At 46.1% G+C, this 14,209-nt stretch overlaps 1 protein-coding gene across 6 annotated transcripts in view; it reads right to left on the bottom strand.

Annotated features, from left to right (window-relative positions):
- Window positions 1-14,209, bottom strand: part of UGGT2 (UDP-glucose glycoprotein glucosyltransferase 2) — a 188,636-nt gene that overhangs the window by 117,148 nt on the left and 57,279 nt on the right. For all 6 annotated transcript variants that reach the window (XM_075918810.1, XM_075918804.1, XM_075918807.1 and 3 more), the window contains 2 exons: window positions 13,009-13,159; window positions 770-889 (listed from right to left, as the gene is read on the bottom strand). In XM_075918810.1, the coding sequence (XP_075774925.1) occupies window positions 770-889; window positions 13,009-13,159 (271 nt within the window). The remainder of the gene's footprint in view (window positions 1-769; window positions 890-13,008; window positions 13,160-14,209) is intronic.

Here is a 14,209-nt window from a genome sequence, read left to right as displayed (position 1 = left end):
GAACCTGATACATATACTGAAGTTTGGCCAGGATGGGAATAAAAAAGACAGACAGGAGATTAAAGTGTTCCCTAATATAAAAGTGTCTGATTAAAAAAATCTCTATTACCCGAATACAAAGTCTGAATTTTAAGATCACACAAGTTAACTTCCCCACAGACAACTAATATGACAACTAGGCCCAGGAAATCTAGAATCAAGTTTAATGTGTAAACTATAACTCTGCCCCTCAACTCCTGCACACGAGAAAGTGTTTGAATAAGAAGAATTGGGCAAAGCCAATATCTTTGCTTATTATTATTTTACATGAGAAACTATACTGGGCAATGTGACATTTATAGTGACATTTTACATGATTTTTATACATATAAATTAAAAAAAATCTCTGTTATTAAGCAGTCTTTATTATACAGTACACAATTTAACATTAGTTGTAATTCTGATAACAATTTAACTGAAATGTAATGCTTTTTGTACTAAAAAGGTCTGATTTTCAGGAGAACTGAGCACTCAGAACCACATCTATTGTTAAAAGCATCAGCAGAAATTAAGCAATTCTGAAGATCAAGCCTGATATTCATATAATATTTAACCAATAGAAAAATTATAGCTCAGATTTCAAGGACCTAAATGAAAAATGTGAATTTCTAATTAACCTAAAACTAAATCCAGTGCTATAAATTTCCTCATAAAACATAAGATCAATCCACACATAGTTCTCTTCATACACAAGGCAACAACATATGAATGTAAGTAACTTAAAACTTACCAAATTATACAAATTGCGCCTAATCTGCTGTATAACTCCTGGAAATGTCTGCTTAAGCAGTTCCTTAAAACTTGTGGGCCATTTGTTATAGATGTTATCTTCTTCTATGTTATTAACCCACTAAAAAGGAAAACAAAGCAAGTATGTAGTTCAAAAAGGCCACAAAGGTTTACCTGGCTCAAATATCTATAGCCAAAGACATGTTAACAAATACACAATTTTCTTGCAAAATCCGGTGGAGCAAGTAAAAAGGACCAATTTCTTTCTAAGGATATGTCTATACTTCATTCCTCTCGAGAGAGAGGAATGCAAATGCCAACACCTGAAATTGCAAATGAAGCGGGGATTTAAATATCCCGTGCTTCATTTGCATAATTGCATTATGGTGCTATTGCAAAATAGCACTATTTTGAGAGAGAAAACGGGGTTATTTCGAGATAAAACTCTTCCCTCGAAGTAACCCTTAAGCCTCATTTTTGAGGTCTCCTGGGGTTCCCGGTGGGCACCAGTTGGCCGCTGATGGACACCCTTTGGCCGTGGCCATCCCCTGCTGCCGCAAGATGTTCTCTGGGCTCCTGGCAGGGGTCACCTGCCGCCGGCCCTCCAGAGTCAGGGTTTCCCCAGCTGGGGCTATCTGCCTACCCAGCCACTGCTGGGGATTCTTGCCGCCCACTTCTGCCAGCCCCTCTTCAGCCAGGGGATTCCTCTGCCACTGGGGGGTTGTTGGGGTTCCTGGCCAGGGCTGCCCAGTTACCAGAAGCCCAGCTGTAGCCAAGGGTTCCCTGGCTGGGACTGGGACTCCCTAATCACATGGCTCAGGTGATGCTGGGGGGGTTCCTTCGCCAGGGTGGGAGCTCTTGGGCTCCCAAGCTGGGGATGGGTTTTCCCAACAATCTTTCTCCACTAACTCTGGTGATTCCCCATATGCCACCTGGGCTAGCCAGGACTCCTCAACCCCTTCATTGCTCCCACCTCTGGGGCTCTTTAGTCCAGCAACATCCGTGGCCCTGCCATGGATTTGGGAGGTTCAACCTGTATTGCAGACCTGGCCTAATATAAGTTTATTTGAATAAACTGAAGTTGTCACCAAAGTACAATTTTTCTATTTATTATTATTGAGATCCATGTTTAAACTTATGCTTAAAACGTTTTGATCTCTGCTAAAAAAATATTTGTGTTTAACTGCTCTGTTGGATCAAGGCAATATTGAGTATGCTACTGAAATATATAAAGATAGGCTAGTGCAGGGGTGGGCAACAAAAACCCTCAGCTGGCAGGATTAGGCCCTGGCGAGCCATAGCCACTATGTTTACCAGCATCTCAGCAAGTATCAGAGGGTCGCAGCTCTAGTTAGCTGCGAATCACCATTCATGGCCAATGCGAGTAGCAAGAAGCACCATGGACTGGGACACTGCTTCCTGCTGCTCGTGTTGGCCGCAAACAGCCATTCACAGCCAACCAGAGCTGCGATCCTCCGATACCTGCAGAGGCGCAAGTAAATATGGAGGTGTGGGAGCGCCAGGGACTAACTCTGCAGTCTGGATCCAGCCCCAGGGCTGGAATTTGTCCACCCCTGGGCTAGTGGGACTTGTTTAAAAATCAGAATTTTATTACCTGTGGTAAAGTATGATGGCATATAATGATTAATGATACAGCTAGCATATCAAATTTCCTGAAAGTGCCAAGAAATAATAATACTTTTAAGTTTTCTTCTTTAAATAAGACTCACAGGTTTTTGAAATAAGATATGTTATGAAATACTGACTTAACAGGAACAAGGAAATGGGAAAAAGAGATATTTAATTACGATTATCTTTATACAAACTGAGGAAAGATGTGATTATAATTCTGAGCTACAGAGTGAGTAAAACAAATTTCAATTCTCTCATAAAAGAAAAGGTAAAACACGTACATGTTGGACTTCCCTGGTCGGGCAACATCAGAACCTGACCGGTCCCAAAACAAGAGACTTTTATGAACCAGGAGAAGTATCCCCTGCCACCTGCCTGAAGCCAGATGGCTCTCTGCCTCTGACCTCCTCTATTCTGTGCTCCCTTCAGCCAGGCTGTCCATCCTGCTGCCACTGGTCTTCTGGCAACGGTTTGTCATGTGTGTCTGATGTTCTTCAGCCCCTGGCCCTGCACTGCTGTGGTTCCCTGTTCCCGCGCTTATGGGGCATCCATGTTTCCGCAGCCCCATGCTGCCGCAGGCAGCTAGAATTCTCCAGCCCTTGGTTCCAAGCTGCTGCGTTTCCCTGGCTCCGTGCTACCATGGGCATCCAGATTTCTGCAGCTCCACGCTGCCATGGGCTGTCAGAATTCATCTATGTGGTGTTGCAGGTAGCCAAGGTTCTTCCTCTGGCCTCATGATGCTGCGGGCTGCTGGGATTCTCCAGCCTGGCCCCAGCACTTTTATGGGGCTCTGGTCCCACTGCTGGCCCTCCTATCATTAGGCTCCTGGGCTTTCTGGTCCTGGAGCAGTCATGGTCCTACTGGACCATGGATGTTGCCGTACTGGAGAGTACTGGTTTTCAGAGATTCAACATGTAAAATAAATATTCTATCACCCATGCGAATATATAAATCAGGGTTTGGCAATCAGGGCCGTCCTTAGGCCGATTTGACCAATTCAGTTGAATCAGGCCCCGCACCTAAGGGGGCCCCGCGCCCCTGAACCCAGGAGTGCCGGCGAGTTACAGAGCCGGGGGCCCTGCTCCACCAATATGTGGAGCTGGGTCTCTTCCCCAGCTCTGCCTGGAGCAGGGCCCAGACCCCCCATGCGTGCTTCCACCCCGCCCCCAGAGCGTCCCCCTCGGCCCCGGACTGTCCCCGCCGTGCGCGGCTCCTCCTCACCGTCTGCTGATGCCCACGCATGGCGTTGCACGTGGGCGGGTAGGACGCCCAGGCATGACGTGACGTCACAGCCTGGGATTTTAAAACTCATGGGAGGCATGTTGTGGGGCCCCGCTGGCTCTGGGTTCAGACTCCGGGGCCTGAGCGCAGACTCCAGCCCCGCAACGTGGAAGGCAGAAGGTAGGAAACGGGCTTCTGCGGCGGGAAGGGGCTTGGGCGGGGGGAGGAGAGGAGAGGCGGCAGCGGGGGGGGGGAGAGAAGGGGCTTGAGCGGGTGCGGAGGGAAGGGGCGGAGGGGAGGGGCTCGGGCAGAGACAGGGGGCGGAGGGGGAGCGGTGGAAGGAGAAGGAGCTTGGGCGAGGGCAGGGGAAGGCACCAAGAGACGGGGTGCAGGAGAGACAAATGGCAGGGGGTCAAGTACAGACAATGAGGGACAGGGCAGGAGGGGAGGTGTCAGTGGGAGGGGGGACAGGGTGATGCTGGGAGAGGAGAGGAAAGGGGAAGGGCATTGGGGGCTAGAGGAGGCGGTGCTGGGAGAAGGTTTGAAAGAAGGGGTGGGCATGAGAAGGGTGGGGATGGGGCATGGCATGTGTGAGGGCACAGAGGGGCAGGAGGGGGATGGGGCAAAGAGTGGTGAGGGGGTGGGTATAAAGGAAAAAGAGGGCAAAGGGGGCAGGGGCAGTAGGAGAAGGGGGAAGCACCAGGAGGGTGCAGGGCTAAAGGAAGGTGCAGGTGCCAGGGGATTCTGGGGGTGAAGCAGAAGGGCAGACACTTGCAGGGGAGGGACCAGCACCAGAGGAGAGAGGCAGGGCAGGTGTGTAGATGGAGGTGTTGGAAGAGGGGATGAGGTGGGTTAGCTCACATGATCAGAGTGGGGCTACTGGAGGAGAGGGCACAGGGGGGAGAGAAGCGCTGGTGGAGGGGGGCAGGTCGCAGGAGGGCTGAGGGCAGTGAGAAGGGCAGGAATCAGGACAGCAGAGGAGGGTGAGGAGTTGGGGGGCAGCAGGCACCAGGGGAGATGATGGAGCAAGGAGAGTAGACATGGCAGCAGAGATAAAAGGTAAAGGTTTATAAAGTATTTATTAACTCGTTGTGCTGCCCACAGCCAGTTTGTTTGTGCCTCGCGGTGCAGTTTGGGTTTATGTGGGGATCAATACATGGCTGGTGAGTGGGAGCCGAAACAAAAAAGTAGTCAGTGTAATGATCGTCTGTTGATATGTGTTTTAATAGTTAAATTCTTGGACTGTCATTGCTCATGAAAAGTGCTGTCACATGGGTAGAAATCAGGTAAATATTGCATTTTATTAATATCAGCAGAACTGACTTAAACGGGGCTTGTGTGTTGTGTTGCCTTTAATCTTTGTATTCATGCCTGTCAGTGTGAGAGAAGCTATTTGTATATATTTGCTTGCATATGCAACCACACTTAAGTTGAGGCCCTCAGCATCTTCTGTAAGTATCAGTGTGGCGCCTGGGTCTTTCAAAGTTGAGTTGCCCTAGCTCATTCTTGACAGGTGTCCGTCTAACCTGCTCTTAAATATCTCCAGTGATGGAGATTCTGCAATCTCACTAGGCAATTTATTCCAGTGTTTAACCACCCTGACAGGCAGAAAGTTTTTCCTAATGTCCACTTTATCCTCCCTTGCTGCAATTTAAGCCCATTGCTTCTCATCCTAACCTCAGAGACCAAACAGAACAATTTTTCTTCCTCCTCCTCCTCATGATACTCTTTTAGATACTTGAAAGCTGCTCTCATCTCCCTTTTCGGTCTACTCTTTTCCAAGGTAAACAAGGCCAATTTCTTCAGCCTTATCTCATATCTCATGTTCTCTAGACCTTTCATCATTTACGTTGATCTCTGGACTTTTTCCAGTTTCTCTACGTTTTCTGAAATGTGGCACCCAGAACTGGACATGATATTCCTGCTGATGCCTAATGTAGATGGCTCATTCCCTGCCTAGAGGACCTGAGACTGGGCAGGTTAATTTCCAATACTGCTATTTATTCTTTTCCTAAGCCAGGAGGGCACAGTAGTTCTGATGGGGGCTCCGCAGGAAGGCAGCTTGCACTGCCCCCTGCCTGAAACCTTGTGCAAGTGTTAAACAGCTATCCAGCCCACCCTAGAGGTGACTGCATTTCAGCGTGCCTGAAGCAACACAGCACCAGCAATGGACAGGAGAATGGCTCCTGGGCATGGCTTGCTCATGACTGCTTCAGTCCCATTGATGGGCCTCAGCCTCTTTCCTTCCACTCTCCCGCTTTGCAATGGGGCTGTAGACTCTGGGGGAGAGGGGTGGAGGCAGGCAGAGGTGTCTCCCTGTAGCAGATGTAGACACGTCTCTGTATTAATCATTCTCTCATTGAAGTTTTTGGCTTTGTAGTGAGTCCTTTTACATGGAAACTTTGTATTACGTCTTGGTAGAACAGTCCCTAGGACATGTGAGGCAGAAACTGTCCATGTGGGGTGAATGAGACGGGAATGGAAAAGGCGGAAGGTGAGCACCTCTGGGCAGTTGCAAAGGTTGGAGAGGGGATGGAAGCCAGATCCAAGATCAATGAGCCCTGGGAAGTGGGCCCATTGAATGGAGACTGGACCTGTGGATGCCTTGGGGGTCTGCAGCAAAGACCTGCTTTGGGAAGCCCCCTCTTTGGAGGTGAATGTGGCAGCATTGAGACACCACCCAGAAGCCGGCAGACACTAACTGCAGAGTCATGGGATGGCTCTCACAGATCTTGCACATGCATAAGATGATAGATCTGCAGGAGGGGGGGCAGCGGCGTAGTGAGGGGACCGGAAGGGTCAGTTGCCCCTGGGAGAAAAATATAAAATTTAGTGAAAAATAGATGTGTCACGTTTTTAAAAGGAATACCATATCTCCTGCCTTTTGTCTATGTTTGTCATTTTAGGCCTCCAGTTAAAATTTTCAAAAGCACTTGAGAGTGACTAAAGTCATTTTTGAAAATTGGACTTGGAAATCTAAGCTCAGATTTTCAAAGGTAATTAAGCTCCTAAAGAGACAGTTGCCAACTCGGATCTTCAAAGATACCTATCTAATCTTTACACACCTTTGAAAATATGGTGATAAGTGTCCTAGTCAGTTCTGAACGTGAGATGTAGGAGCCCAGTCCTAATTCCTTCAGGCTTTTTTTTTTTTTTTTTAATTTGAACATTTATCTACACTAATTCCCCTCCTTTCTCTTTCACTATCCAATAAATGCATGGATCAAAATTATAGGTGCTTTGTGAATATGCTGACTTGACAGTGGAAAGATTTCATATTATCATGTATGATTCTTGGTAACCCATCTCAAATATGAAACACTAGGTTGATACCTGTTCAGATCAGGAGCTGTTGAATTCAGTTCCTCATTTGTAGTATCTCATTAGGATGTTTAGTGGAGAAGATATTGGTTTTTTTTAAATTTATACTGTGGGAAAAGCATGGACTCACAAAAATTCCTCTATTGTTTTACCATGAGTCTCAAAACATTTGGTGTTTTTCTAAAGGTCTGGAGTCAATTGATTATGCAGGAATCTCAGCTTTCATTTAAAAAAAGTTCTCTATACTTCTGGGCCTTACAGCTAAGGAGGAAAGCTTTAAAAAACATGAACCCTAAATACTCAAGAAACAAAAGACCAATAAAAATCCAACATGTTTTATTTTTAAAAAATCTTATGATTTGTAGACCAGTCTCATAACTTTGTGTAGGCGTTCCTTGTGATTTTTGGGTTGGCAATACTGCTCTTTGACTGGTGAATGTAGAGAGGTCTCTCCCTTCAGTTTCCCTTTCCACTCTCCTTTTTTTGTCATTAGAGAATCATAGAGACAATGGAGAGTACGGTGAGTCCATGACTATGGTTAATGACTGGTCAGGGTGACTAACTATTATCAGCCAGTGGTCTGAATGAGCTATCTACTGCCATCTGTTAATCAACTGTAGGAAAAGGCTTCAGGAGCAGACCTTATTTATACAGACAACCTACTTTACCACAGAGATCAGTAGACACACTTGCTGTGTCAAGGTGAACAATTTTGACTCTTTTGGGTTGAAATTCACTTAATACTTGGAGCTGGGAGAATGAAATGTTGTTATCCATATTGTAGGATTAAAAGGTAAAAAACCTGAACTTAATATGACCTGGCTTAGGGTCTGCCATAACTTGAACACTAAGCAGAGGATAGTGAGTCACATCTAACTGAAAGTCACAGAATATGGAAACAGGTTTTATTTCAGGTGCTGTAGAGTCTATTTGGGAATCCTCAATTATATCTGACACTTTACATCCAGTGTTTAAAGGCAGAGCTGACTAGAATCAATTGAGAGTCCTTGTCTTGTTTCAGTGATCACTTGAGCAAAAATCATTGATAAAATCTTGTGTAGACTGACCTTGGACTCAACATGCAGGCAATGTGTTGAAGAGCAGTGCAAAGGAGGCAATGGTGGTGAGGCACCATATTACCTAGTGAAATCATTGGTGCTGAAATCACTAAGGAATGGAATTTGACCACAGAACTGACATTTTCTTAACAAAGACTCCATTTTTGCTATTTAAAAAGTAAATCAATGTAACAGAAAACTGCAACGCTCTCTGGTAACTTTTTAAAAATCAAACTTTAAATTTGATTGAAAAAATTGGATAGTTTGCAATTGAAAATATTTGACCTACACTTAAGGCAACTGATTTAATTTTGTGTAAAATTCTACATAATAAAGGATGGCATTTTTTTTAAATGTTCAACTATATTGATATACATTTTGATCAGATCTACTTCTGATGTGATATTTGTGTGTGGGTGGTTTTTTGTTTTATTTTGCTCAACAAAAAAATCCTGGGTGGGTGGGGCCCCGCCAAAAAGGTTTGAATTGGGCCCCGCACTTCCTAAAGCCGGCACTGTTGGCAATTATTTTTGCCAGGAAACCACTTCATGAATTTTTGTACGTGGTTCTGGGCTGGCTCAAGGCCCTCCAGAAGGCGTGGGGCATTAGGTGGAAGAGGTGGAGCTGGGGCTACAGAGAGAGAGAGAGAGAGAGAGAGAGAGAGAGAGAGATGAGTACAACAGACACTGTGTGTGAGAGACAGAAATCTGTGACAAAGACTGTGTGTGGCACAGAGACTGAGAAAGTATGTGTGGCACAGAGACAGCGTGGCACAGACTCTGTGTGCCAGGGACACAGAGTTTCTGTGCTGGCTGCTGCTGGGTAAGTTTCTGAGAGAAGCCATGCTCTGTCTCTTTAAGACAGGGAAAGCTGTTCTGCTCTATTGTCTGCCCCCTCCCCTGCTCTGCAGAGATGAGGTATGGGCGGGGGGGAAGAGAGAGACAGAGAGCAAGCACAGACCACCATGGATGCACACTGAAATTTTAGAAACAGTGCACTGCCTCTTAATACAGGCATTCCTCGGAGTCACTTACCATCCATGCTTCAGATTGAAGCACTTTCGCTGTGTGTCTTCCTCTCCCTGACCCCTGGTCTGCAGAGATGGAGTCCAGGGGAAAGGGGACACCCTGACTTCAGCACTCCCCTCTGCCCTCCACGCACACTCTCCCCCCCCCCGCACAACTAGCAGGAGAATCATGTGCACAGCTCAGTTGCAGGCTGCAGCCAGGTGGGGAAGGGGTAGCTGAACACACGCTGCCAGCTCTAAGTATGCACACTTTGCTAATCAGCTGAACGGGCCAGTCCTGCGGGCAGGATTTTGCCCACCCCGATATATATTGTGCCACTAAACACCCCACATTCACATCTTACACATCACTGTAATAATCTTCATACAAAATATGCCTTTTGAAAACTAATAACTCACAGATCAATCGTTTTCTTCTGTGATGTATGTACATGATTGTTATTAAATGTTATGAACATATGACCCAATTATAACGGAAGTGTATAATTTAGGTATGTTTTCAACAAAGGAATATGTGTTTACCTCAATTTACATGTAAATAATAAACAGGTTCATCAAGACAGCTAGAGGAGATGGCAGGGAACAAAACATTTTGCATTTTGGCAAACACAAGTGGGAAAACTCCTCCCACAGAAACTCTTTCTTCAGCAGACTCCATGTTGTTTTTGGAACTGCTTGAATAAACTTTACTCCGAGGAAGTACTTCCAGAAGAATCTATGTAAAAAGTGCACTGATTTATATAACAAAGGGCTTAACTACAAGCAATAAGAAACTGAATCAAGTGATGGTATACAATATTACTGTATTATAAGAGTGAATAAAATCTTTTCTGAAGATAATGACACACTGGGGATGAATAGCACTGTAAAAATTATTTATTAAAACAATTTAAGGAATCATGGATATTCATTGACAAAAGGCTGTACAGTCTACCCAGACAGAAGGGTATGTCACAACTGTCTACTTGTCTCATATATGTTAACTATACAGGCAAAGGAAACCCTGTTTACATAAAAACCAAACAATGGGATGGGAAGTCCACAGAAAAGGAAGAATAACTTGAGGTCAGCCTGACTCTTGAAGCAAGTTCATTGAACTTTGGGAGACTGAAGCAAGGACAGAAGCCAACTCTGACACCTCTCACAGGGCAGTCTTAAGAAGCTAGAGTTCTTGTAAGGTGACAAAGATGGGTTGTTCAAGAGGGGTTTGAAGTCTTTGGAACCAAATATAGATGACTAAACTGCTTAGGTAAAGATCTTTCACCTACAAGACAAGTAAAGTCAGCATCTTGTACTACTGAAGAAGGTCCTGATTAAGAAGAAAATCAGCAATGTCTTGGGGAAAAAAGTGACCAGTGAGAGAAGCCATAATAAACAAAGCCTAGATTAAATTATAGACCTTTAGAGGTATATTTTGTTTTGCTTTACTTGTAACTTTCTATTTTCTTACCATATATTTTGTTAATGAATTTATTGTTACCATAAACCAGGGGTAGGGAACCTTTTTTGGGTTGGGAGCTGCTGACCCACAGAAAAATCAGTCAGGGGCCACACAGTACCTCACTATCCTCATTGAGGTGGCCCCTGATGGAAAAGGAGACATTTCCTTCACGCACCAGAACATTGGGGGAGGGGTGCTCAGGTTAGTAGATTGTGTGTGTTCCAGACCCTCGTAGGGATGGCAGGGGGGGCTGGAGTACCAGCACAGGCTCCTCAATGCTGGGGGCAGGCCTGAGGGCTGGATCCAGGCAAGCCAGGAGCCACATCCAGCCCCTTGGCCTTAGGTTCCCCACCCCTGCCTTAAACCAACTCAGCGTTGTAAGCATGTATTTACCCCCGATTAAGGTAATAAGCAGCAGTGTGTTCTGTATCTTCAAAGGAACAAATTAACCACATTATCTCCTTGAATTGTCCAGGAGAGGGCTGGACATTGCAGAGCTCAAGGTTCTGGAATAATGTGGGACAGAGTGTGCTCAGATCACCCTGAAAATAGTAACCAAGATTGATGAAAACGAGAGTGGAGTTGTGGGGCTGCAGACAGACTACTGCAGTAAAACATGCTGAACCAGACTGTCTAGTGCACAAACACTCAGAGTGTGACCTTCATGCTGCCTGTGAGCAGCTGAGGTTGGTAGCTACACCAGCAAAGCACGATGAGACACACAAGGTTACAGGGCAGAAGGTGGCATAACCCCTTATTCTTCTGGATTCAATCCACTACACTGTGACAATAGTGTATATATATCACAAAAAATAAATAAAATTTGCTCAATTATCATTAGTCTTCAATAAAGAGGTAATTTAGCATTCCATGAGGTTTTTGCTTTTTAATTTTTTCCTCAATTAAAAGACATATATCATTTGTCATTGCAGACTGTTCTTTAATTGTTTTTCATGGAAGCCCGGGTAAAGATAATAAATAAAAGAATGAAATATGGTGCCTTCAGATGAGGAATGATTAACGTTTTTACAGTTTTTTCCATGAATAAACTTGGCTTCTAATGCAAATTGTATCAAATTCTTTGACAGAGCTTAAAAGGGGAGGGAGCGTTTAATGGCTAGAACGGTGGACTAGGAGTCAAAATTTCTGGATCCTATTCCTGACTGTCACTGAGTTATTGAGCAATGTGACGAGTTTTATGTGAGCGCCCCCTCTCGCCCAAGCAGGGGGGTTCAGCGGACCCACCATCAGTTTAGTTTAGTATTATGGGGTCCTCTCCCCTTGGGGATGGTCCCTCCCAGGGGCGGCGTTTATCTGCCCTGAGTTCCGGAGTTGGCCAACTCCAGCATTCACGGGTGTACGAGTGAGGGCGAAAGAGCGGCGGGGAAGGGGGACCCGGGCCCACCCTCTCTACTGGGTCCCAGCCCGGGCCCTAAGTGCAGGGTTTAACGCACTGCTGCACGGCAGATGGGGTTTAGTCCCGAAACGTGTCTACCCATGGGCGCCAGAAGCACTCTGATCTGGGCTGCTTCCTCTCCCCCTCCCTGATCACCGAGTCTGTCAGCACGATTTGGGGGCTTACCCTATCGCTGTTCCCTTCCAGTGTTCTCCGGTGTTCCAGGGGTCCGACTGTCCCCTCCTGATTCTCCAGCGCAGGGGAATAGCCATCCTCCTAGAGGTCAGTCGGCGACTCCTGTTCCCTGAGACACCCCTCCACTTCTGTCCCGGCTGCTTTTCTGCCCCGTCTCCCCGGCGTGCCCACTCCCAACGTCGTTGGGCTGTATGCTAGGAGCCCCGCACTGAGGGTTTCCCGGGGTCAGCCTGCTACGCCACTCCGTCGGCGTCTGGCTGGCATGGCTTGGCCTCTCCTCCTCCACAACAGGGCCACACACATCCCGCCGCACTCAGCTCCGGCAAGCTGGGCGTCAGGGCTGCCAGGACTTGACGCGACACCGTACTGACTTCTGGGCCGGAGGAGGGACGAGATCTCCCCCGGATCAGTGCGGGCCTCACTAGGGCCGTCACAAGCAACTATTGACAGAAAATCTCTGTAACTTAGTTTTTCATCTATAAATGGGTTCCAGTCATCTGCCACAGAAAGGTACTGTGAGGGTAAATTCATATTTGGTACAGAGCTTAGATAGACTGGTGAAAGGTTCTTTTTGAGTGTAGATATGATTGTTCAACAAGGCAGTTGTAGTAAAAGGAGATATTTAACACTTCTTCTGAACTAGTGGAATTCCCTGTGAGTTCCAGAACTAACTGCTCCAAGAAACAGTCATTAATGGATCCCAGATATTTTTATCTCTGCGCCCCATCTTGAGGTAACATGGACATGTTCATGCTGTACAAACAGACATCATCTCTTTCACTGACATTTTTTTCCATTGTCTACAAACATTAATATTTGTACTAATATTTTCAAGCTGACAAAACAAAAAATATGTAAGAAAAGACATATAATTCAAAAATACAAACTGTCAAATTTTGTCACCATCATATATGAAAATTTTTAAATTAATAGTTACTTGGTTACTCACTATTATTGAAGAGTGACGGATATCTAATGCACAAATGTCATCCACAGGATGGATCTGTAATCTAATAAATTTGTTGAAGGCCTCCTCTTTGATTCCAAGTTCATGAAGTCCATGAAGCACTTTTCCTTCCAGTTTCAGAGTTTCCAAAATACTTTGTATTAAAACAAAATACAAGTTATACAATATATGTCTTTATATACAGGAACACACATTCCAAAAGTCTGACAAAAATCTGGATAATTTTAGTATTTAAAAAAATGGACTGCCATAATAGAGGCCCAGATTAAATGTATGCCCATTTAAGGGGGTTGAGGGTATGAGTTCTGGGAGGGAAGGTGCTGGAGAGGGATGGAGACGCAGAGTCTGGGCATGAGGGGTTTGGGAGGGCACTTACCTGGCTCTGTGCCTGCCACCACTCCCAGTTCCCAGGCACCACAGCCCCCCATTGTCCTCACTGGCCATGATTCCAGCCAATGGGAACAGTGGGGAAAACCTCCAGGCAAGCTGTTTCCTGCACTGACATTCCCCTAGCTAGGGGGAGAGAGAGCAGCAGTGCACAGAAATATTTCCTTCCTGCGCCAGCCAGATCTGACCCACGAGGCTTGCCCCCCCTCTTCCCTACAGTAGAAAGTTGGTGATCGTGTTTCAACATCATGGGGGGAGGGCAGGGTCGGAGCATCAGTGTAGGCTACCCACTGTGGGGAGCAAGCCCTGAGCCACTGGCCAACCTGCAAGATGATCACGAACCATTAGTGGTCCATGGACCACACTTTGAGAACCACTGCTCTACAAGAATTTGTATTGTAATACTGGTGATAAAGTTGACAACAAATTAACAAACACAGGAGATCAGCACTCCCTCTAAGCTGTGTGGCAGCCCAGCCTCTCAGCTGCTTAATGAGCTCCACCCAGCCAGGGGCTCAGGACTTGGAGCTGCCTGGCTGGAAAGGGGCACTTCTCTCACAATGACAACAGCAGCTCCCTTCTGAGGACAGAGCAGCAACTCTCCTTCAGCCCGTAAGGACATGTCCCCTCCCTACTAACTGGGAGAGACTCACTGCTCTGGCTTCAGCAGGAAACTGCTGCTGTCCCTGAGGGAAAAGTGCCTTTACCTGTGCTAGGCAGCTCTGTGTGCGAGTCCTGAGCCCCTGGTTGGGCAGGGCTCATTAAGCAGCTGTGGGGCTGTGCTACCGCACAGCTT

This window comes from Pelodiscus sinensis, chromosome 1 (genome assembly GCF_049634645.1).
Source record: "Pelodiscus sinensis isolate JC-2024 chromosome 1, ASM4963464v1, whole genome shotgun sequence".
NCBI lineage: Eukaryota > Metazoa > Chordata > Testudines > Trionychidae > Pelodiscus > Pelodiscus sinensis.
This window is presented reverse-complemented; position numbering and strand designations above follow the sequence as displayed.